A 23,788-nucleotide genomic window follows, 5' to 3' on the forward strand; every position below is an offset into this window, starting at 1 on the left:
CAGCCAAAAGGTTAGTTTTGAATTCGGAGGGGAATGCGCCATTTGTTGTGTTTGAGGATGAAGATCTGGAATTTGCTATTGAGGGAGCTATGCGTTCCAAATGCCGCTGTTCGAGGCAGACTTGCTTGTTGAGGAGTTTACGAGGAGACTTCTTAAGCAGGTTGAAGAGCTCAAGTGTGGACCTGGCCTTGACGGAATATCTCCACAGGGCCCATTGATCCACAGAGCCGCGGTGCAGAAGGTGGAGGAGCATATTCTTCATGCTGTTAGCAAGAGTGCGTGCTGAGGTGCGAAGCGGAGGAAGTGTTGACAGGCATGCATACATGCGATGCGTGCAGGGTATGTGTTTGTCTCCGTGCAGACTTAACATTTGCCTAGTTTGTCTCGTTTGTCAGTCTCGGGGGCTTCATGTACCGCCTCCTTTCTATAGATGCATCATGATCTCTCTTCTTCGCGATTTTCCCTCCATTCCTAGTCTCGTGATCTCAACAAGAAGTATTCTAAGAGGGCTTGGTAATGGGTTCTTTTACCCAGCCCACTGTGTGGACCGGGGCAACGGTAGACATGCCGGTAGCAAAAGACGAGACTTCCGGGCCTCTGGCGCCAACCTTTGCCTCTGAGAGTAAAGAGGAAGTCGCGATGTTGGCGAATGACACGAATTTTAGCCCGGCCGGATATTTCTACTCAAAGAACATCTGCCGGGTGATGCGCATTACGCAGAAGATGCAGGTTGGAATATGCGGCGTGAATACGGGAAAGGTGGCTGCCGCAGAATCGCCATTTAGGGGCACCGAGGAGAGTGACTATGGGCTTGAGGGGAGCAAGTACAGCATACCTGAGTACCAACCCATCAAGACTGTGACCATTAGGAACATACATCACTCATACGAGATGCCGGCACCTGGATATTGAGTATCTTCCAGGTTGAATATCACAACTCCATACTTCGCCCGAATCTCGTGTACCACTATTTGAACTGGTAGGAAAAGCCCTAAATTTACCTGTGTGAGGGGGAATGTCTTATATCTTGCAATTGATTTCAAACTTTTCCGAATCAGGATGCTAAGCGTTGGCGTCTGTTATCGGAGTGTCATGTACACGCGTCTCTCATGATCTTGGATATTTCCTTCTCTTCTCTCCTCAGCTTCGATGACCGAATTGATCCGTTCCTTTCGAATGGCTCGTAATAACACCACCATCTAAAACTAAGGTGCTGGATTTCCCCAGCAAATGCGGCGTCGATTTACCAGCCACTACATGGATCATCCAAAATCTAACAACACACGTTCTCGCAATCCCTGCCTTCTGAATTATTTAAGCTGCTGGCCTTATGCCAATCAATCTGCGTGCGTAGCCTAGGTAGCATGTGGCGAATGGGTTATGCTAGGCTCTGATTGTTGTCATTCATGGTGTATGCTAATTTATCCTTTTACTAAAAGCTTACACTAACAGTGATACAGAGCATTGTTGGTGGTACCAAGGACGTTGGGAGTTCTACGCTTTCTTATGGGTCTCTGTTCTATCTCCACAATGACCTCTCGGCTGCAAAGGATATCCTGGTATGAATGAGAGCAATAGGGAGTCCGAGGTTCAAATCCTGGCCCATGGCATCACTTGGATGCGGAAAGAGGATGATCCTATTTTGTTATGTTTGCTGGACGAGAAATAATTTTGGGAGATAAGTACCGCTATGGGATAGCAAGCCCCATCCTAGGGCGGGTGGTTATGTGTGTGTGTTGACTGGATTTCCCTTTGACCCCCTCGCTATAAGGATCCAATGCTCATTATCAAACTTTGGTACGACACTGAAAACATAATGTCGAGAATAGGGCCAAGTAGTCATATTGCTAAGTCATTCCAATACAAATCCACAATTAGCCACGATGAAGCAAATCTAGGCACTGTCGGTAGAATCGCGAAAGTCCAGGTCAGACAAAAACTCCATAAAAGCAGTAATGCAATCATCAGACTTATTCGCGTAAATCTCATGCCCAGTCCCATGGATAATAACTAACTTCGCCCCTTTCACCTGTCTCGCAATCTCCAGCTGCTCCTCCAAGCCAGTAGCCGCGCTCTTCGCCGGCGCAAGGATTAGTGTCGGCACTGAAATCTGCGAAAGAAAGGGCCGTGCGTCTAATGACGAGAGAAACTCGGCATACCCTGCAAGACCCTCGCTGGAACTTAGTGCCATGTTTGATATCCACCACGCTTCGTACTTAGGGTCTGTCGCTGAGAGTGCGCCCGGGACTCGGGCAAGATGCTCTCCCCACCCTCTGGAGCCGAGTTTGCGACATGCCTCTGGCCAGCTAGAGTGGCCGAAGGAAAATAATTCCAGAGCGGCAGGCGGCAGGTGGGTTGGGCTCGAACAGATGGCCAAACTGTGCAACCGATTCGGAAATTTTGCGGCGAATGCTTCCCCTAGCATGCCGGAGGTGCTCTCCCCAATGAAGTGTACTTTTTGAAGACCGAGTTGGTCGAGGGTATCGACCAATTCAGATAAGATTGTATCAAGGGTATAAGCGTAATTGTCGCTTGGCCTCGGAGTGGATGACTCTCCATGGCCTCTAGTGTCTCGTCGAATCACCCGATATGAGCGAGCGAGGGACGGAATCCAATGGTACCAGAACGCCGAATGTCGTGCAAAGCCACCCTGGATGAGGACTGTCTGTGGCTTTCCCCAGGGGTCAGTGTAGTCATCCACGATTAGGTGCGTGGTCTGCCCGTTTGGGTGCTTCAGATGATGCGAGATAGAGTTAACGGATGTATGCATTTTTTTCTCTAATGTTCGTTGTGAAAGAGAGAAGAGAGGAGATAAGTTGGAGTGGTGTGTATTAAGTGAGTAGCTGGCACTAGCTATAGAACCTCAGAGCTAGGCAGGTGCAAATAAATATTCCACTGCGAATGGGGTTTACCCCACACAACTTCTGCAGTACTCAAGTCCTCTACAACCCAACTAAGTCTTATTGAATTGGATTACTAAGCTCTAGTTATATACCGCGAGACTTATGTATTTATAACAAAATAATTGAAACACCGATGAATGTTGGTTAAACCGAGGTTTGTGTAGATTTCAGACCCTTATATACTGTCTGGTTTACGGACAAGTTTATACGCCAAAAAGGTTCCATTGCCGCTTTACTTCCATATCTATAACCTCCTAGATATAGGATCTCTTGTATTTTTATAAAATTTTATCACCAATTGACCTCTACCACGGGACGAAAGGTTGGTGTCGCCGCTACTCTCGTAGAGAGCGTCTTTTTGAAAGGCGAGAGGTGGGGTTTGACACGCCAGGGTATGGGTGCTGCAAGTGCTTGCCATTGCATCAAGGGATATATTTCGCAGTCCTTTTAGTGCCCCTTTCGATGCAAGAGAAGTGGCGATAAGATGAGATATACCAGACGTAGCAACGGCCACCAGAATTTCAACAATAAGCAAACCCATCATTCAGGACAAGATATCACATTATTTTAATGACTGAAAGGCGTCTTGTGGATGGGGCCACCGTGCTTTCAGTATCCGTAAAGCGGCTTCGTTCACCCCACATAGTTCAGTCCCACCCAAACAGACCTATCATTTGTGAACTTGCGGAACAAATGGGATATAATTTGCGCTTTTCATCAAAGACATTTCAATCTCCATAGAGAACTAAGCGTGGATGATGACCAATACACTCCCGCCACCTTCTACCGGACAGAACTACGTCGTCGTGACCCCGATCAATGGTGGCGAAATCACACTCCCTGAACGGTCATTTGTCTCTCCAAGTGATCCAAAGGCGGTGGTTACCGTTCCATCACTGTGCTTTCTGGTAGCCCACCCTGGCGTTGAGGGTCAACGCAGACCCAGGTACCTACTCTTCGACCTAGGTCTCCGTGCCCAGCCGGATAACTATACGAAACAGCAGAAATTCCATTTGGAATCGCGTGCCCCTTATCGACTTGGCCCGGGAGTTGCTGAATCTCTACGGGATGGTGGGCTGGATCCAACTGATATTGGTACCGTCATCCTCAGTCACCTCCACTATGACCATCACGGCGACCCAGCAGACTTCCCTATGGCACAGTTTTTTGTTGGACCAGGCTCCCTCGACCTCCTTCAGAATGGACTTGGGCTTAACGCCTCTCATCAATTCTTTGATCCAAACCTATTCCGTGACGTTTCACACGTGGTCGAACTTCCGAGCCTCAGCACACCTGCTTGGAAACCGCTTGGTCCGTTCGAGGCAACGCTTGACTTGTTGGATGACCAATCTATCTACGCTGTTGATGCACCGGGCCATCTTCCTGGTCATATCAATCTTCTCTGCCGCCTCGGAGACCGCCAGTGGGTCTATCTAGGGGGGGATAGTTGTCATGATCTACGACTGCTTAGTGGGGAGCGAGAGATTGCTACGTGGGTGGATGTGCATGGAGACACAAACTGCATACACGTGGACAGGGTGCGAGCAAAAGAGACTCTTTCGAATATTAGGAGGCTGCAACAGATGGATGAGATAGACGTAGAGGTTGTCATGGCGCATGATGTGCAGTGGTGGAAGAAAAATCAACATCGGGCCTTCTCAGTGTCTCGTTAGGCGAATTTGGGTGAATTGTACGTCCACCAGAGCGACTTCAGAAAATAATACATGTATCATCAAAGCTCCAACTCATATGACTGTAACATGGTGGTGGGGGTACAAACGAAAGTTCCATTGAGGGAGTAAAATTGTGAAGTTCATGATCAAGCTAGCCTACTTTGGTAATCCTAGTTTCTCCTTCCAATCCTCGATGCCACCAATTTGACGAAATACGACTCGTGAATCCCGATCTCGACATGCCATATTCTCGCTCGCCTCGCTATACACAGCCAGCCCGGGCTCCCCAAGACGCAGCTGAGCTCCAACCCTTTTGGCCATCTCAACGGCAAGATTGAAATCCTTTTTCATCAACTGCACTTTAAATCCACCCTGATAGTCCTTGCTAGCCGGAGCATTTGGGCAAACTCCTGGCACAGGGTTCCACTTGTCGTTGATCGTGCTCTGTGCCGTGCTTTTCGTGAAAACCCTAGCTAGCACCGATGGGTCCATCCCCGACTTGATACCGATATTTAATGCTTCCGCTGTAGCAATGGCGATGAGGCCGGAGCAATAGTTATTGCAAAGTTTTGCCGTCAATCCAAGGGAGAATCCGCCACAGGGGAAGATAGACGATCCCATGGCACCTAGTAGCTCTTTCAATAGTGGCAGCTTTGGATCGTCCCCATTGCAGCCTAGCATAAAGGTTAAGGTCCCAGCGGCTGCCCCTAGAGAGCCTCCAGACACAGGAGCATCGTAGAAGGATGCCGTTGTAGATTTCCTCCGTAGGGCCTCGTTGACATCAATTGAAGTTTTTGTGTCAATTGTAGAACAGTCAACAAAAATCTTATTTTCTACCGCCGCAGATAATACTCCGTTGTCTTCGTCAAGGTAAACGGCCCGTACGTGCTTTCCTTCTGGGACAATTGTGAAAACGACATCCTATAATTATAATCAGTCACGCACCTTCATCACCGTCAAATCGGGAGACTCTACCGATCTTTCCGCAACGTTACGAGCACTCGAGCAAATGGAAACCAGGTTGGGAGCTTCTTGTTTGAAATTGTCCAGAACTTGGCTAGACACATCGTACACATGCAGTCTTGTTCCCGTTTCAAGTCTATTCAGCATGTTGAGGGCCATGGGATATCCCATAACACCCAGACCAATGAACCCAAGTGCAGGTGGTGACATTGTCTTGATAGAGCTTTTGATATTCATGGGTTTGCGATAATATCGTGTGCCCTTTGGAGTTGGCGGCATATAAAAGCTCTGGTGCGCCCAGCAGGTGGGGGAATTTGCATGTGGGGGAACTGGGTACTGAATGTGGGAGCATGCTTTCCACGCCATGCCCCATGACATAGAGATATAATAGGCGCAAATCGCCCCTTGTAGACAGAAGCTTGTAGGCAGAGACTGCATTTTCGTCCACCTCCATCTACTGAGCAACTCAAAGCAATGGCCGAAAAACCCCCTCCTTCTCTCGATGACATCCATAAACGGCTTTTCGACGAGGGCCTAAGAATCCGGTACGAAGTCGCAGGCAAGCACTACGTGGACCGATCCTTATCTTCCGCTTCTTCCTTCACCAAGCCTATGCAAGAGTTAGTCACCGAAGCATGCTGGGGCTCCGTATGGTCTCGACCTGGTCTTGATCGCAAGCAGAGATCGTTGCTGAACATCGGGATGCTGTGCGCACTCAACCGAGGTGCTGAATTAGCAGTCCATGTACGTGGCGGTGTTAATAATGGGTTAACTGAGATAGAGATTCGGGAAGCACTACTCCAAGTGGCTATTTATGTTGGCATGCCTGCTGGCCTGGAGGGATTCCGTATTGCCGAGAAGGTGCTACGGGAGATACAGGAGGAAAAGGCTCAACCCAGCCAGTGAATGTGAGAAACTATTCTTTTTGGTTGTCTTTCTTATCTTTCTGACTATGTCTTTTCGTCGAATAGTGTCTACAGACTTGGTTTACTCGGGATCACGGCGGGAAGATTAGCTATGCCTATGCATCATAGCTTTCAGAGTCGCCATTTCCGTCCGCCTACTATATACATCCTATTCTCTAAATTGAACACTTGATGTATGAAACCTTATATTTTGAGACTATGCGCTAGATATTCTCCGCAAGCCTGTAGCTACTATTTGCTATGTCGTTAGGTAAGTTATCCGAGGCATCTCAATCTCATCCACAACCACAACTGCCAGATCCACACCCGATATGCCTGTCAGGCTCCCATCCACAACATCCTTTCCCCGTTATTCCCCTTTAAAATGGAAATAGCCAAAAGTAATCTGATAGCTCCCCGCCCGTGGCCCCGGCCATAGATGACGAGGACGGACGGGGCGAAAACAACGCCCACGGGGAAGTGTTGCCCTCGAAAAGCAACAGTTGTTCTCCCACCTTTACCGAGGCTCAACCGTTCTTCGGATCGTATATCTGTATAAACTTAATGCCTCCTATCGTGCGCTCGCGGGTCCTCTCTGCGAGCCGGGCATTTCGGTAGGCGCGCAGAAGGGCCCCTGATCGGGCCAAGGCGCTCCTCCATATATGGGGAGTATACCAGTTTGGGGATTTTCTCCAAGCTCCTACTTAAAGCCGTAAACGTCATACAGCGACAGGAATAGTTTAGCATCGGGGTACACGAACGGGATCACTAATTTAACCCCCATCCCTTCCCAAAACCCTGTATCCTACCTATCTTGACACCCCCACCCCCTTAGTAAGAAGTTAGAGTTGGGATAATATACAGCCCAGATACTATAGCTCAGAGAGTGTCTGGGAACCGTTCTATGAATTATGGGTTCAAACATGATCCCTGAAAGGTTAGGGCCTCACGGGATTGAAAGCAGGATCTGAAACATGTCATCAATATTCGGAATGCAAATTAGAATACAGGCAGTAAGTGCGGGCAACGGAATGAAGGGATGAGAAGATAAGATAGCTGGGCAATAATATAGGGCAGACACACCGTTTGGAGACAAAATGATGCTGATGGACGACCAGATTCAACGGTGAAATAGAGCCCTGAAATGAAGTAATAGCGTGACGGGGTTACAAACCGTATGCTTGGGCGAAGCTGACTTGAAGAGAATTAAACTGCCCCACGTAACTATGCGCCACCGGCGGTCCCCCTCCCCCAGCTTCAACAGCCCCGTACTTTCACAAGTCCCACTCATTTGACCAATCTTCTATTCTTCTCCCTGTAAAGCTGTGGTATTTTCTTCACCCCAGTTAATATCGTCGAGCATGTTGAGGTTCCAAAGTAACTGAGGTAATTTAGTTTTCTGCTGGCTTGAGGTTAGGCACAATCAGGCAGCCCTCAAAATAATTCAATCCGCTCTACACATTGTTGCTCGCACAGTGCAGACACTTTTGATGCTACCAACAACGCCCCACTTTGTTTCTAAAGGTATTTGGACTTGAGTTCATACATCTGACTGCAATGGACGTATAGTAAGAAGATCATGCATTTATTGAAGTTGACTTCTTGCTTTCATAAAATGAGTCGCTGGATTTTTGACACTAAGAACAATATGACTCCCACGCCTATACTTTTTGCCATTACAGTAACATAATGATTACATAGCGGTCTCTCCTAGTAAATGGAATTATCTAGATATCAAAGTGCGACTTGTATAAATTGATGTGGGCCTAACCGGGGTCATTGAAGTGGGGGTCATTGAAGTGGGGGTCATTGAAGTGGGTTAAGTAGGGGGTAATGACCAGTATAAAACGTTATTGCGCGCATAATACACAACAAATTCTTTGATCACGAAATCCAATTAGGGCGCTGTACTTAGACCTGCTGGAAACACCCAAATATTTATAATCATGCCTCACAAGGCCATCTGGGTGAACTCTGATGCAACGCAAGAGGTTAAAAGCATCCCCGGCGATTATAAACCTCCAAAAGGTGATCTGTTATTGAAGACTATCTGCGTCGCAGTAAACCCAGGAGACTTCAAGTAGGCAAATCTTTTCCCAAATTGCGCACATACCCCTTGTTACTAGTGTCAGTCGCTGATTGTACACAATTGAATGTTAGGCATCCCGAAACCTTCGGAGCAGTCAATACTGTTGAGGGGTTCGATGCCGTTGGTGAAGTCATAGGGATAGGACCGGAAACAGAAGGATTCAAAATCGGGGAGAAAGTGCTGACCTTTGCTAGAGGGATCGGACCAGGTGCGTTTGAACCTTCAGCAGTACGCCTGAATGATAAAATATAGTTCTGCTTACATTTTGCCTATAGCTGAATGGGGAGCTTCACAAGAGTTCTTCTTGGCACTTGCTGCAACTTGCTGGAATTTTGACGAATCAAAACTTAGTGAAGACCAGGCAGCAACAATTCCTTTGGCCTTGTTCACAGCCTGTGATGGCCTGTATAACAGAATAAGGCCCCCCTTCCACTACCTTGGGAAAAAGGCTGCGACGTGCCCATTTTGCTGTGGGGGGCGTCAAGCCAGGTTGGTATTCAAGCAATACAGTTTGCCAAATTTAGCGGTTGTCATCCCATAATTGTTACAGCATCTCCAAAGGTACTGCACCCCATTTGAGACAGACGGGAATTGGGCTTACTCCTAGGTAGCAACATGACTACTTGAGAACCTTAGGGGCCGATATAGTCCTTGATTATAAGGATGAAAATATCGTGGAGAGGATTAAAGAGGCTATTCCAGGCTCTAAAAAGCTACAGCATGGTTTTAATTGTGTTGGAGCGAGTGTGGAGCTTCTTGAGGACGTTATCGACCAAGGGGGAAGCATCATCCTTTCGTTACCACCTACAGCCCAATGTCCAGGCCACCACGTCGAAATGGCTATTGCCGGGACTGTTCACAACCTGGAAACATTTAGAGTTCCAGAGTTCAAATTCCATCGAGGCGTTGAGCCGCGAGATAGCCACGGGGCCGAAGTTTTAAGATCCATTATGCATTGGACACTGAAGGAAATTGGAGTGCGGTACCAGCTTCCCAGAGTCAGGACCCTCGGTGGACGTGGAATGTATGATGCTTTTGAAGCCTTCGCACTTATGAGAGAAAATCGCATTTCAGGCGAGAAAGTTGTATGGCGAATGTCCGAGACGCCCGGCCTATTGTGATTGCGAAAACACTGTTGTCAGTTCATTAATGTGCTATCCCCAATGCTCATAAAGATCTCTCTATACACAAACTAGCTCTGAATGGATGCTCTGTATTTGGAAACTAAAGTTGAGGTGCGGATTTTCTTCAGTGGCAATTCCATATTCATGTACAAGAATATCCAGCATTGAGTAATTTATTCTATACAGTACTTCTTCCATCCGTTCTTCGTAATTTGGCATCCTATGCGAGCAACATATCCATGTGAGCAATCAGTGGGCGGGCAACCTGGTTTGTTGGATGGAACACCAGACGAAGCCAGAATAGGCAGAAATCAGATGCGGCATGCTACATACAGATAAATGTGATGGTATATAACATTGTGCTGTTGAGGCTCATTTTTCTAGTAGAACAGCTTTATCTATTCTTGCCGATTTCCAATTGAAACGAAACAGTATAGAACCATTTACGTGCATGTCTGGGACACGACGACTGGCACGCTCCAACGGTCTTCGATGCTAAAGGAGCAAGTATTGACTTTGAAATTGCTCAAGGTGTTCATTTATAGCCGAGCTTGGTAAGAGCAATGAACTATCGAGTCTAAGTAAAATAGTGAAATTGAAAGTGTGAGCCGAAATACATCAAGATAGTCATGTGACTATATTGGGGGTAAATATATACATGATTACAAAACATGCTAAACCTACCACTTACAATATAATGTCTACCAGTCGCATCAATAAACTTATTATAAGCATGACATATTCATTATACTGCCACAAAAGAGGATACACCTTTATTATGATCAATTGTCTACTATACTAGTGGTTATCAAGGGTAGGTGATAGATTTCCAAACGTTGAACCCCCTAGCTAAGTAGTTATCACCTGATCATCCCATAAGCACCCTGATCCACTCACTGATCATAATCTAGGCACTCTGATTTGCTCATTGAGTGCTCATTGGAATAGGCGGACTGAGTAAGCTATATCAACTCCACTCAATGATCTAAGACAATCCGGAAGATTTAGAGGTCATGGAAGGTTCCCTTCAATTCTTTACACCTGACTAGAATGGATATTCTGCGCTTTGTTAAGGTCTAATCTAAAGGTCAAGGGTACTGGTGCCTTTAACGAAGCAAATAACAACAACTAAATTTCGGCTGGTTTTCGGCTATCACATTGACAGAGTAGCGGACAAAGAGCATAAGAGGAACCACGCGGACCCAGCAGAAATGATACAAAGTGACAAATGAACCAATATGAGCATGGCTAAAGTAGTTACAGCTTCGTGGTAGATGATGAGGGGGTTACTCCATTACCCTCAGACGATATCCTATCTCCAGTGACTTCCCAGCCCCTTCCTCTGTATCTTGCGGGCCAGATGCCACTCCGCCCTGGTGCCAGGATTCCGTTTGGATCCAGGCAGTCCTTCAGCTTTTCGTTGAATCTCATGAGCGCGTTATCGTTCCAGGAGTAAGTTCCTGCAACTTGATCACTCAAGAGTAAATGAGTACGATATTCACCATACCCTTTCTGCGCAGCTTCGTCAATAAGGAATCTCATTACCTCCAGTGCTGTGGAGCGCTGCTTAAGGTCGTCCCGGTCATACACACACTCCACAATCAGATGGAGCTCGCGTAATCCAACGACGAAGTCAAGGAAAAAGTCCAGCCCAGATGCAATCCAGTGTTTCTTGGCCATCTGCCACAATCGCAGCGCATCGACGCCACGAGTAGGCGCCACGGGACTAAAAGCAATATGTCCACCATTAGGCCTCCAGTTGACCCAAGCAAGCTCTTCTAGGTCTGGCTCCCCACTTGCAATCTTGTCGCGAGACCAGAAATAATCGCTAGGTGGTAACACCTTAGGGTCAATCCGTCTTGCACCAGGAACTTTCATAAATTGGCGGTGGATGATATCAAGCTTCAGCTGGCGTGTTTCCTTAGGTCCGTAACATGTACCGAAATATAACCAGGTACATGCACCATAAGGGTGGTTTTTCAGGTACTCGTTCATTTTCTCACGAGGGAAAGGGCCTTCCCCTCCATAAAATGCCGATCGAGGTTTTCCCGATAGGGCGAGAACTTGCAACGCATGACGGATGTTTGCCGCATTTTCAAGGATCATAGCAATTCGTAGGGGGCGTACTATTTCCACAAGTTGCTCCAAATCATCTTCTTTCTCAAAGGTATACAACTATAGTAGAAACGTTAATTCAAGACTTGTGACGCAATTACTAGCTAACTCACAAAGCTTTCGTGGCCACCTGGATTCGGCATCAAACCAAATCCCATCTTAGTCACGATACCGTAGTTTGATTGCGAGAATATGCCACTAAAAAGGTATGTCAGGTAAATCCGGTCAGCAAAACCTTCAGGGTTAAACGTACTCGATGAAAGGACCAAAGCCGTAAGGAAACACCTGCCAAGTGTTATTTCCTGGTAGGGCGCCCATCCCGGTCCGGACCACCTCGCCGGTCGGTTTGACGACCTCAAGGCCGGAATGCATTGCCCAATGGTCTCCGTACGGTGTGTACCCAACCCCATGGTCAAGGGCATTCCCTAGCACGGAGCCACCCCCTAGGTCAGGAACGTCAATCCAGAGGTGCTTGTAGCCACGCCTCTGCACTTCTTCATATAGTGCGTAATAGGATACACCTGGTTCGACCAGGCAGGTGCTATCGTCGGGGTTGATGTCGAGAATCTTGTTCATGCGCTTCCCGAGGTCGATCACGACAGCCCCACGCACGCGTGGCGCCGCTCCGCCATAACCAACTATAGATAATTGCTGGTTAGGTGGTGCTATCACGTTGGAGAGAATTCGAAGTTGACATACAGTTTCGGCCCATTGAAATGGGGTGCAAAGGAATGAGATACTTGTTTGCCCAATGAACGATTTTCTGTACATCATCCGTACTACCCGGGTAGACCACCGCAGAAGCGACTAGTTCTTCCTCGTCTGTGATAGCCATTCCGTCATGTGTATTTGGAGCTAATTCAAACGGTGTCAGTTAAAGTATGATCGATGCCTTTACAGGAACCGTCACTTACGCTCCATGTACCTGTCTAATGTTTTAGTATTCTGCTTATAGATTATCTTGTCTAGAGTATAGGTATCTTACCAGCCATCATCAAGAGGTTTATCATTGACTTCGACGTTTTCATTGCCCAACTGGCTTGATAGTTCATCAATAGCGAAGAAAAACCGCGATCGCTCGATTCCTTGTGGTATCACGGGCAAGCATCTTCTAGGCCGGGGCCGCTTGGTCGCAATGTCTTGTATGAGGCCTTTTGCGCGATGCGCTTTATGTAACAGGCGCGCTGGTACCCCATTGTGCTTCTCTTCAAGCGTGGGAATGGAACTTGGGCTATCGGATGACATGATCTAAATCGTTTGAGCTCGTAAGATTGACGACACCTATAACAAATCCGAATTGATGGATGGCCGTTATATATATTCAAGCTTCCGAAATGGAGGGACAAAAGTTCCCCATACTTAACCCCATTCTTCCAGACCTAGCTCGCTTACAGATTAAATGTTCATTGCCCTTGAAATTACCCCATACCCCACGTATCAAGAATGCACACAATTCTGGGGCGCAGAGGTGGGGTATCTCGTCTTGGTCAGCCAGATGGCTATCTACACCCCACATTCACCACCACTTACTTGTATCACCGTCATCTGTTGAAGGCCATACCTCATAATCAAGGTACCTGCTATTGAGAAGACCTCGGCTTTCAAGGTCTTCACATCTCTTAAAATGTCTGATCCAGTTGCCGTCATCACCGGCGCGTCGTCGGGCATGGGACTTGCTGTGACGAAACACCTGGTTACAAAAGGATGGCGAGTCGCCATGGCCGATATTGATGAAAAAACCGGACGGAGGCTTGCAACCGAGCTTGGAGACCAAGTGCTCTTTTGCCACACGGATGTCACTTCGTACTCGCAACAAGCAAACTTATTCAGAGAGGCCTTCTCGTGGGGAGGCAAGAGGCTAGATCTTTTCGCCGCGAATGCCGGGATTGCTGAGGCCCAATTTCTCCAACGAAATGAATACTATTATGACGAAAATGGCTTGCCGCTGCCCCTGAATCTCAAAACTTTGGATGTGAACCTCAACGCGGTCATACAGGGGATTTGGCTCTTCAAACACTACGCCCTGCAAAACAAAAATATTGGCGGGAAAGTCATCATTACTTCGTCATGCGCAGGGCTATATCCTATGGAAACAAATCCCATATACACAGCCTCTAAGCATGCACTGGTCGGGCTTGCTAGGGCACTGGGACCGGTCCTCCACAGGCAGAATATCCAGGTAAATGCCATTTGCCCAGCATTTGTACCGACTGCTCTATGTCCGAAAGAGATGCTAGATCGCTTTCCAAAGGAGCATATCACTCCAATGTCGACTGTTATCAAAACATATGATACCTTTCTCGGAGACAACACCATCTACGGGCAGATCGTTGAACTCAGTTTGGATCAGCTGTATTTCCGCACCAAACCCGACTACCCGAACGAAAGTCAACGCTGGTTGGGAGAAGAATCAGCTACCTTCTGGGAAGAAGCTTATAGGACGGATACGTTGTGATGTCTTGATTATCAGGCATGCGACTAAGGAGAAGAAGGCCGCAGCGAATCTTCATCTTTCGTCAGAACCAACCTGAATTTCGTTGTTGTGGACAAACAGGAGGGCAAGTTCTGGTCATGCTCCCGAGAGATCAATCTTCGTATATAGTAGCTAGCTAGACAACACAGCATGCATCATCTGCTTCGATAAATCACCTCGAATATGTAACGTCTGGGTCACAGGTCTTCACGAGGGTATTTTAACCCCCCCCCCCGGGATCCCAGCAGCTCAGAGCCGCAATGAAAATTGCTCGTTTCTTCTTTTGATTTCACCTTTTCATTTCGTTGCTCTAAATGCTAGTAAATGCACTGTATCTCTATAGCTATACAGGCCATTCCTGATATATTCTCTATGATTTAACATCTCCATCGTATACGCCAATGTCATCAGGCCCCGGCTAAGCCCGGTGAGATGCACCCTCTGCCAGCTGTCCAGTGATACTCGCATTCACATTCCGCGCGACTTGGGATTGGCCCTTGACGTCAGTGAATATTGAATGGCAGCCCAACATCATCACGCGCCCTCATTTTCCTGTTTCTTAGAGTATCACCAGTATGAGCCTATCCAGAACACCGAGATAATCTAGACAAGGAGACTGACATGAACTCTAGCCACTCAAACATGCGCAAAGCCATCCCCAGGACGCATATTGTCCTGAAATTGAATGTTGCCCGTGGTCTGCATAAAGGACACATAGAGTGGTGCACTTTGGGTGCTTAGATCAATGACTCTATAATTTGGTTCGAAGCCAAAATTCTGACGACTGCTCACTTTCCAAGTCAAAAAATAAGTGAGAAGGTATTGATGGTATTGATACAGCCACAACACATACTGTATGTCAGGTCAGAGTGGGACTATTATCAGCTGGTGAAATACTTTCACAGCGACTAGCTGGTCTCTGATTTGTGTATTTTGGGCCCGGGCATTTAAAGGTACATATTCCTTTTGACGCTAGGTATCTAGCCACAATGTCGTGCTCCTATATAACCTAAATTCCATCCTCCGAACTGTACCACCATGCCCGCACGAGCTTTCCAAAACTCCACATAGGAACGGTTGTGAGGCATAATGCAGCCTGTATACCGCCTATGCAATAGAACATCCTGGCTGGACCCCATTCGACAATCCATGTATTAAGGAAGACTGTGGTAGTTAGAATTGAACTCGAAGGATTAGCGATTTGGATAACGTACATGAGAACCCAAAAAATAGAAAGTTCTTGATGACCATGGTCGCAATGAAAGCTTCAATGTTTATGTCGCGGTAGGAGTCAACAATGTATGTCCCGACAGCGGTCATGATGAATTGGAGACTTGCCGCACTGACTCCCCATAAGGTTGACATTATAACAGGGCCTTTGCCCGCCTCGGCGAGATATCCAAAAGGGAGATATCCAATGGCGGATGTGATAAATGCAGGAATAATGAGCAACAAACGAAATTCTGGCTCGTAAACGCCTTTATTCCTGCGAGATGCCCACTCAATAATAGGGTCAGACATGGCACCTGCCGCGATTGACCCAAGTAAGCCGCCAACTGCGGGCCCAGCAGACATATAGCCAAGCTCCACAGTATCGAGCAGATAAGGGGGAGCAGAAAAGATCTGAGCAATCAGGAGGTTGATAGCGACAAGCCACAAAGTGGGGAAGGATATCAAGAGGACGGCCCAAATGACGGCCGGGTTGGAAAGGACAATGAATGGTTCAATAAGGAGCCACCAGAGAGATTTCGATGTGTACTCGCCAGACCAGGGAGTTAATAGTCGCACAATCGATTTTCGAGGAAGTAAAGAGCCGGTATGACGAGTAATAGTGTCGAAAGCCTCTCTGGCGTCCTCGACCTGGACTGCATCTGCTGCTGTCGCATGTTTGTTATCCAAATTCTAAGATAGGTCAGAAAGGTCATTGAAGGAAGGCTCAACGTCTGTAGCAACCTACGTCTTCTGTGTTATGGATCGTGTTGCGGACGTAAGCTGTCTCCCATCCAAAGAGAAGAGCCAACACCAGACCAATCCCAAGAAAGACAGCCAGTAGCCAAAATACCCACCGCCATCCAAGACTCATTGCAATCTTCCCAGCAAGAACGGGCGGAAGATTGGATATACCGACGATGCAGGTTGTCATAACAGCGACACGGATGCCGCGCTCATGAACGTAGTAGAGATCCCCTATAATTGAAAATACGACGGATTCAAACACGGCAACCGATAGACCTTGGAGGATACGAGCGCCAAGGAGCGAGTCGTAAGAGGTGGCATATCCTCCCCAGATAGTGCCACCAAGGGCGCAAGCCAACGAAAATAGAAAGATCAAGCGTTTGCCATACTTGTTGGCGACGGCTGAGATGAAGATACCAGAAGCCCCAGTGGCGCAAAGACTATAGCCCGTCAGAAGAGAGACTTTAGTGAACGAGACGTCGAAGAGAAGCGATAGTTCTAGCGCCAGAGACGACAGGATCGGTCCAATACTGTATGATAGGAAGTGAACATTCAGCCAAGCTCCAACAATGATTTGCCCCTCAGGCGAAGACGTACCCTCCGACAATAAGCAGCGTGCAGTAGCCGTAAAGAAGCGCGATCAGATCTCGCACCCAAAGCGGCCAATTCAAAGGATCGTTTTGGTCGTCCGAAGGCTGTGGCACTAGAATGATTGTTTTGCCGTGATGTTTGGTTGTCTTAACGTTGTGAAAGACAGTGTGGTCACCATTGGAATCGCTTAGCAAGACAGTCCCCGGCACCTGCTGTCGATACCTAGTTTCAAATATTCCCCAAGCCATTATAACAGTTCAGGAAGGTGTGATTGGTTCGAAAATCGGGAGATGTAGGTGCTGTAGACCTGGATACACTTGAGGGGGATTATTGACCCTGTATGTGTATATATATAGTAATTCAACCGGCCAAGGGGCGTCGCGTAATATCGACAGGCCGGTTTTCTCTTCGATTACCAATACATCTAACTCTAAGGACTCAAGGTCTCATTGGTCATGTGCAGACGTAAGGTTTCAGCCAGGCGGAGGATTGGATTGTCCCAAGTACGATAGTGGATGTTGACACATCTGTGGGGTAATAAGCTCAACTTATTAGGTTCTACTGGGGTACCCAGTCAAATAATCCGGGGTACATGCACAAATTCTGAACTCTGTGATTCGCTAAGCCTTGTCTGAATACCAAACTGTTGCATACCACCTCCCCCACCTTCTCCAACCCGTACCTTGAAAATAGGTCGTGGGGTACAATGTGGGGGTTATTTGAGATGCTTTCATCAGTGCAACTCAATGTGGCTTTCATCCCCACCACAAGTATATAAACAGCTAGAGAAAGCTGGTAGATTTAGTTGATTCAATCGATTAACAAGGCATGTCTGTTTATTCTTTTGACAAAGAGCAGCTCCAGAACCTGCGTGGTCGGACTATCCTGATCACTGGCGCAGCCAGTGGAATTGGACGAGCGGCAGCTCAGATTGCAAATGGTAGAGAAATCCAAAGTTTAATTGATATTCCTACTAACACAAGCACATAGGCCATGGCGCAAATCTTATATTAGGGGACTTGGACGTGCAGGAAGGGGACAGGCTTGTGAACGAACTCCAAGGGTACCACCGCCGATCCACTATGCTGCGCACTAAAAGCTCATCCCATCTAACACCCTCCCTGACAGACCGGTCTTGTTTCGTAAAACTGATATATCTAAATGGGATGATGTTCTATCGCTTTTTGAAGCAGGGGTCAAGGAGTTCGGCATAATCCACTCTGTTCTTGCAAACGCGGGAATGAATAAAGAAGACCTACTCGCAGAAGATCTTGACGGAAATGGCAGGCTCCTTCCGCCCAATTTAGGGAGTATCAATGTGAATTTAGTTGGTGCAATCTACACAGTCAAAAGTGCTGTGCACTTCTTCAGCAAGTGGCCGGAGACAAAGTGCCAGATTGTCTTGACAGCAAGCGCAGCCAGTTACCTCGACACCCCTCCACTGTACCTATACTCTGCGGCGAAGACGGGTGTACTGGGCCTTATGCGTGGATTGAGGTCTCAACTTATCAGGCAAAACATCACCATCAATGTTGTGGCACCATGGATGACCAGTAAGAACTTTCCAATCTCGGAAGGTGATAGAGGCACGGGTGAAGAGCAGCTCTAATTTTCACTCCTCTAGTTACGAATATGGTCCCTCCCTCGCTGGTTACTTTGTGGGGTAATCTCCCCGCCAACCAGCCCTGGGGAGTTGCTCATGCTCTTCTCCTACCAATTCTACAACCTGAGATTAACGGCAAGGCCTTCTTTGTGGCTGGTCATAGAATCATAGATTTGGAAGACACGCTGATGGAGACGCAACCATTGTGGATGGGGGAGCAGTTGAGCAGTGATATTGCAGAGGGACAGCGAAGATTGCCAACTTGACTCATGTCAAAGATAGATGTACCTAAAACTAGCCCTAAATACACCCATTTTCCATCTACAGAGCTTTATTGATGCCAGCGCCATATAAAACCCTTGCTGTTTTGTAATTGCTTTTATTATATTCCAGAGTGCCGTTTCTACTAGCGTTTCGTTTGACTACTTCTATGGCATGTCTAATTTCACCAGCTAATTTGGGCTATCTCAGCCTCAGCAAGCAAGTCCTCACGCGTAGTATCCGGACGGGACTGAATAGCATTATATATACGATCTCGGTCCTCTTCAGTAAGCTTCCGAGAGGGGCCGGGGCGAGATATTGAAATACGATGCACGCACCTTGCTTCCTGGCGTAGGTAGACTGAACAGTTGAGAAAGGAATATGAGGGTATGCATGCTTTTGAACGCGTTTAGCACCCCACTTTGCTAAGCGCTTTAGCTCACATATACGCCCACGAACGTACGGTGGAAACTCCAGCCCCAGGCCATAGTAGTATAGAGTATAGGAAAGAATTAGAAAGGTAAAAAAAGGGGGAAAGGAGGTAGTAACTGTTGACATGCATGCATGCGATGCGGGCAGGTTTGCGTTGTAAAAGTCTGTGCAGACTAAGAATTTGCCTAGTTTGTCGCGTTTTTCATTCTCGGAGGCTTCATATACAGCCTCCTTTTCATAGATTCATATCACATCTTTACAGCAATACAGGGAATTGAACACCATTGATTGGACCCCTACATTTTACAATACGGCCCACGCCGACAAACATAACTAGCCTGACAAACCAGGCAGCCACCTAGGTCATAACGTATTCGGTAAGCGAGCTGCGCAGCCCAAAACACATAGTAAAAGCGATAAATTACAACATGATATTGCATCAACGGTTGTGTATATGAACTTTTCCTTATAGCCTAATACATTTTATTGATATCTAGCTATCATATAGACTATAGGAATTTAATAGATTTTTGATAGAGATATAAATATTTCTCAGGTGTAGCAATGTTTATTTTGATACCATGACAATGCATGTTTTTGATTTAGGCGAAACTGTTATATAGCACTAAAAATGCTTATCGGTTGCTATCGGCAAGAAATTCAATATGATAAAAACGCTGGTTGTTGAAATATAAATGACAAGTGCATCACTTTTACTATGTGTTTTGGGCTGCGCAGCTGGCTTGCGCGCGTAGCTCGCTTACCGAATACGTTAACTAGTGATGGCAAGGCTCCAACAACAACAACACAAATCCTTGAAAGATCTAGCGAAACGAGATCAAAGAGCAAAGAAAGATCTGCCAAAAACCTGCATGAAGGCATTGCCCGCATGAATGCATCAGACTAAAGTCTCATCACAGGTTTTCTACAGTGTCTTTCGGTTCCTTGTAGTGTTGAGTGAAATCATACTTTAACGCATTTATACCCAGCGCCATCTCCTTAGCAAACCCAACATCATTCTCAGTCTTCTTGCACAGTGTCATAAGCTCATCCTGGCCTGGGTTGAGAATTGTATCAGGATCACTCTCAAACATGCGTCGCAAATTTCCACTGGACATAGGGTCAACCATATCGCTGTACTTCTGTCTTCTCACTTGATCGTAGACGTCCAAAATGTCCGGGTTTGCCTGATTGTTCCAGATGCCAACCAAGCAGTCACTCAATCCGCCGACATCAACAATCCCCCCAGTCAGTCCAAGTCCACCGCTGTCAGAGAATTAGACATTGTGTCATTGAGCACCAGAGAACATGGTTTGAGAACAGGGATAGGCTTACAAAGGGTTGCATAAATGGGCAGCATCCGCAGCCAGAAGAAACCTCCCCTCCCTCATTTTCTGGGCTAGCCGCTGATGCACACGGTAGGGACTGAAGTTTGCGAGCTTGTATTCCTTTGGAGATGGATTCCCGGGCAGCATCTCCCGGAACTTGGTAGGCTGGCGAGCGACAAGCTCGTCATGCGTCAGGCCACTCTTCTCTCCGTATGAAACACGCCACATGCCGTCCTTGCTGATACGAGAAGCCATATGCCAATGTTCCGGATGGATTATGAAGTTAGCATCCTCGTATCCATACTTATCAAAATCATAGTAAACGTTGGTTGCGACGATCTGCTCGTCCCATGTAGTTCCAGGGAACGTCCAGTCACCATGCAAAGATCGCCGGATTTGGGAGCTGGCTCCATCACATCCGACAATGTAATCAGCCTCCATGCTAACTTCACCGGCGGGTGTAGTAACTTTGACCCATGCTTTATCATCATCCTGTCCTATGTCGGTGACGCGGTGATTCCATTTGATTTCGGCACTCTTTTCGCGCTCTAGATGTCGGAAAAGGATCTTTCCAAGCCGGTCCAGGGGTAGACAGACCACTCGATCCGGATGGTCACCGAGGACTGAATTGTCGATTCCAGCCAAGTAGGTTCCATCAAGCTTACGCCAGCACATCTTTTCAGGAAGGAAGCCCTCGGCTAGAACATCATAGATGACTCCTGCACGACGCAACTCATAGACGGCAGGGGGCCCGTAGTGAGTCGCCCGCGGTCGATTGTCCAGTTCTTTAGCTGCATCAAGAATAGTGACAGAGATGCCATGCTGAGCCAACAATAGTGAAAGTAGTAGTCCGGCGGGACCCGCACCGACGACGATGATCTAGTCGCAGAGACAGTTAGATCGTGAGACAAAGTCAACGCGGGTGAACTCCAACTCTGGTGTAAATACCTTGAAAGGCGAGCGTATCATGATGAAATAGATATCTCGATGTTTATCGCAGTATTTGAGGTCCTGTTTGGTAGAATATAAATGTTGAGATGTTGGATCGTAGATTAGTATGCAGCAATAGTACGCAACTTTCTAACCATCACCGGATAAAGAGGGAAATTGTGGGGGAGCTCAGCAGTGCCGAAAGTAATAACGCCTACTTAATCATTGAAAATCGAGGGAAATGGAAGCCCTGATCGGCAAATGGTACTATGCGTCACTTGAGGTTACCTACACCTACTAAAATCCCCCACATTGCCCGAATCTTTACCCCACAAAACAATCCTGGATGAGTTCATATAAAATATTGGCGCGAAATAGGGAATGAAAAAATTACTTCTTTGCCATCTCAATTCGGCCGATAAAATGGATACACAAGTAGATGGAGGCCTGGTTTTAATCACTGGCGTCACTGGCGTGGTCGGTGTCATTGCCCTACTCTTCGTCCGGTATGCCTACACGACCTTCCGATGGCACAAAAAGTACAAATTGCCACCGCAGGTACCAGGAGTCCCGATCTTTGGAAATAGCTTTCAAATTCCAGCCATACAACAAGGACCATGGGGCAAAATACTAGCAGAGAAATACGGGGAGATGTATGACTATAATTCCGGGCATCGGTTTTACCTCGCTAACGAACCGAACTTCAAAGGTTTACATGCAAATTTGGAGGCAGCACATGGGTTTTTCTCAACTCGTCGCGCGTGGTCACCGATCTCATGGAGCGTCGCGCGGCGATCTACAGTTCCAGGCCCCCTTTTCCTATGACACAAGGAATCATGTCAGGGGACTCTCGAATCGTCCTCATGCCTTACAACGATCGATGGCGGCTTCTACGAAAGATCATGCACCAAATTCTAAACGGCAAAAACCAAGATATTTTCCGGCCTTTCCAGGATCTTGAGTCGAAGCAACTTTGCTGGGACTACCTACATTCTCCGGAAAGATGGTGGTCTGCGAATGGACGGTACGCTAACTCTGTTATTATGAGTGTTGTCTTCGGGCGCCGGTCGCTTCTTGATGATCCAGAAGTTGCAGAGCTATTCGAAACAATTGAGCTCTTCCTAGAGAACCAACAACCTGGCGTCAACATCGTGGATGCTTTCCCAGTATTTGCCAAACTGCCAAAATTACTCCAATGGTGGAGGCCAAGAGGAGAGGCAATTTTCGAAAGAACCAAAAGGTAAACAGCGTTTCGTCCCGAGGTGTCTCGGGTCTCAAGCCACTGCGTTGTTTGAATGACTGACCTCAGAGTGCTCCATAGGGTTTACAAGCGAGAGCTCGACCGGCTCGAACAGAGGATCAAGGACGGCACTCAACGAAGATGCTTCGGGGTAGCCTTCCTCGAAAGCAAAGAAATACAACAGATAGACGACACCCAGAAGCTCTTTGTGTTTGGATCACTGATGGAAGCGGGAAGCGACACTTCGCGTGTCACAATTGGTCAAATCATTGCCGGGGCTATCTGTTACCCTGACTGGGTGGTAAAAGCGCGAAAGCAGCTCGATTCCGTGTGTGGTGCGAATGCTGAGCGACTGCCGCAGTGGGAAGACCGATCCCTACTTCCATACATTACGGCAGTCGTGAAGGAAGGATTCCGCTGGAGACCCAACATTGCTGAGATTGGTGCTCCGACTACACTAACTCGAGATGATGAGTACGAGGGATATAATTTCCCTAAGGGGACAATCTTTACCTGGAACGCGTGGGCAATAGCCTTGAACCCAGATGAATATGAAGAGCCGGAACGATTCTGGCCGGATCGATTCCTGAATGATGATTTGGACAACGCACTGAAAGGACATTGGGCTTTTGGACCTGGTATGTCCTACTAATGTCGCTTTGAGAAAATATGCTAACTCACTTGCAGGTCGACGAGTGTGTGTTGGTTGGAAGGTCGGGGAGACAAATGTGTGGATTGCCATTGCTCGCCTGCTCTACTGTTTTGACTTTCACGAGGTACCCCGGGGAGCCTATTGATACAATGCGCATTCCTCAGCTGACCAAAAATTCCCCACCATTCTCGGCTGAAGTGACCATTCGGAGCCCGGCACACGCAGCCTTGATCCGAAAGGATTGTGAGGCGGCTGCGAATGCGGTATACTAGCCTTGCCATAGGTAGACACGCTGACTGTACCACTTTCAATTATTACTCAATTCCAATTATGCAAGTGTCAAATATAGAATAACTGTATAGATACCATTTGGCCTCGGTCTGATAAGATCTACGATGTGAACGAGATCATGAAAGGCTGTACAGTATTGATTGTACTATGCAGAGAGCGATTTAAAGTACAGAGGAAAGGAAGTAGTGCAGACTATACATGGAGAGAGAGATCATGTGACATTTATTGGTGAGCCTAATCGGTTTAATTCCCGGCATTT

General features: G+C 47.3%; 12 protein-coding genes across 12 annotated transcripts; 7 read left to right on the top strand and 5 right to left on the bottom strand.

Moving 5' to 3' along the window:
- Positions 1-100: 100 nt before the first annotated feature.
- On the top strand, positions 101-912 carry N7517_008619 (succinate semialdehyde dehydrogenase; the record flags this gene model as incomplete). Its single annotated transcript, XM_056726349.1, has 2 exons — positions 101-275; positions 575-912. 2 exons carry the CDS (start codon positions 101-103, stop codon positions 910-912), a joined length of 513 nt encoding a protein of 170 aa, XP_056577200.1.
- A 982-nt stretch (positions 913-1,894) lies between these two features.
- N7517_008620 (alpha/beta fold hydrolase) lies at positions 1,895-2,770 on the bottom strand (the record flags this gene model as incomplete). The annotated part of the gene is made up of 1 exon (XM_056726350.1): positions 1,895-2,770. One exon carries the CDS (start codon positions 2,768-2,770, stop codon positions 1,895-1,897), a length of 876 nt encoding a protein of 291 aa, XP_056577201.1.
- An 891-nt stretch (positions 2,771-3,661) lies between these two features.
- On the top strand, positions 3,662-4,576 carry N7517_008621 (MBL fold metallo-hydrolase; the record flags this gene model as incomplete). Its single annotated transcript, XM_056726351.1, has 1 exon — positions 3,662-4,576. One exon carries the CDS (start codon positions 3,662-3,664, stop codon positions 4,574-4,576), a length of 915 nt encoding a protein of 304 aa, XP_056577202.1.
- A 156-nt stretch (positions 4,577-4,732) lies between these two features.
- On the bottom strand, positions 4,733-5,749 carry N7517_008622 (NAD(P)-dependent oxidoreductase; the record flags this gene model as incomplete). The annotated part of the gene is made up of 2 exons (XM_056726352.1): positions 4,733-5,497; positions 5,552-5,749. The coding sequence occupies 2 exons, from the start codon at positions 5,747-5,749 to the stop codon at positions 4,733-4,735; spliced, it is 963 nt and encodes a 320-aa protein (XP_056577203.1).
- Positions 5,750-6,013: 264 nt separating this feature from the next.
- On the top strand, positions 6,014-6,445 carry N7517_008623 (uncharacterized protein; the record flags this gene model as incomplete). Its single annotated transcript, XM_056726353.1, has 1 exon — positions 6,014-6,445. The coding sequence occupies one exon, from the start codon at positions 6,014-6,016 to the stop codon at positions 6,443-6,445; it is 432 nt and encodes a 143-aa protein (XP_056577204.1).
- A 1,945-nt stretch (positions 6,446-8,390) lies between these two features.
- Positions 8,391-9,654, top strand: N7517_008624 (uncharacterized protein; the record flags this gene model as incomplete). Its single annotated transcript, XM_056726354.1, has 4 exons — positions 8,391-8,524; positions 8,605-8,741; positions 8,809-8,928; positions 9,170-9,654. The coding sequence occupies 4 exons, from the start codon at positions 8,391-8,393 to the stop codon at positions 9,652-9,654; spliced, it is 876 nt and encodes a 291-aa protein (XP_056577205.1).
- Positions 9,655-10,914: 1,260 nt separating this feature from the next.
- On the bottom strand, positions 10,915-13,017 carry N7517_008625 (FAD-binding oxidoreductase; the record flags this gene model as incomplete). The annotated part of the gene is made up of 6 exons (XM_056726355.1): positions 10,915-11,832; positions 11,886-11,970; positions 12,026-12,410; positions 12,472-12,627; positions 12,687-12,697; positions 12,758-13,017. 6 exons carry the CDS (start codon positions 13,015-13,017, stop codon positions 10,915-10,917), a joined length of 1,815 nt encoding a protein of 604 aa, XP_056577206.1.
- A 379-nt stretch (positions 13,018-13,396) lies between these two features.
- Positions 13,397-14,227, top strand: N7517_008626 (15-hydroxyprostaglandin dehydrogenase (NAD(+)); the record flags this gene model as incomplete). Its single annotated transcript, XM_056726356.1, has 1 exon — positions 13,397-14,227. The coding sequence occupies one exon, from the start codon at positions 13,397-13,399 to the stop codon at positions 14,225-14,227; it is 831 nt and encodes a 276-aa protein (XP_056577207.1).
- Positions 14,228-15,254: 1,027 nt separating this feature from the next.
- Positions 15,255-17,040, bottom strand: N7517_008627 (uncharacterized protein; the record flags this gene model as incomplete). Its single annotated transcript, XM_056726357.1, has 4 exons — positions 15,255-15,409; positions 15,460-16,147; positions 16,203-16,731; positions 16,799-17,040. 4 exons carry the CDS (start codon positions 17,038-17,040, stop codon positions 15,255-15,257), a joined length of 1,614 nt encoding a protein of 537 aa, XP_056577208.1.
- Positions 17,041-17,620: 580 nt separating this feature from the next.
- N7517_008628 (uncharacterized protein) lies at positions 17,621-18,661 on the top strand (the record flags this gene model as incomplete). The annotated part of the gene is made up of 4 exons (XM_056726358.1): positions 17,621-17,732; positions 17,783-17,855; positions 17,921-18,345; positions 18,417-18,661. The coding sequence occupies 4 exons, from the start codon at positions 17,621-17,623 to the stop codon at positions 18,659-18,661; spliced, it is 855 nt and encodes a 284-aa protein (XP_056577209.1).
- A 1,341-nt stretch (positions 18,662-20,002) lies between these two features.
- Positions 20,003-21,385, bottom strand: N7517_008629 (FAD-dependent oxidoreductase; the record flags this gene model as incomplete). Its single annotated transcript, XM_056726359.1, has 3 exons — positions 20,003-20,354; positions 20,424-21,295; positions 21,365-21,385. The coding sequence occupies 3 exons, from the start codon at positions 21,383-21,385 to the stop codon at positions 20,003-20,005; spliced, it is 1,245 nt and encodes a 414-aa protein (XP_056577210.1).
- A 384-nt stretch (positions 21,386-21,769) lies between these two features.
- Positions 21,770-23,383, top strand: N7517_008630 (cytochrome P450; the record flags this gene model as incomplete). Its single annotated transcript, XM_056726360.1, has 4 exons — positions 21,770-21,999; positions 22,056-22,586; positions 22,656-23,224; positions 23,274-23,383. 4 exons carry the CDS (start codon positions 21,770-21,772, stop codon positions 23,381-23,383), a joined length of 1,440 nt encoding a protein of 479 aa, XP_056577211.1.
- Between the last annotated feature and the right edge of the window lie 405 nt (positions 23,384-23,788).

The sequence above is a fragment of the Penicillium concentricum genome (assembly GCF_028827145.1).
Source record: "Penicillium concentricum strain IBT 3081 chromosome Unknown utg000003l_segment0_segment0, whole genome shotgun sequence".
In the NCBI taxonomy this organism is placed as follows: Eukaryota; Fungi; Ascomycota; class Eurotiomycetes; order Eurotiales; family Aspergillaceae; genus Penicillium; species Penicillium concentricum.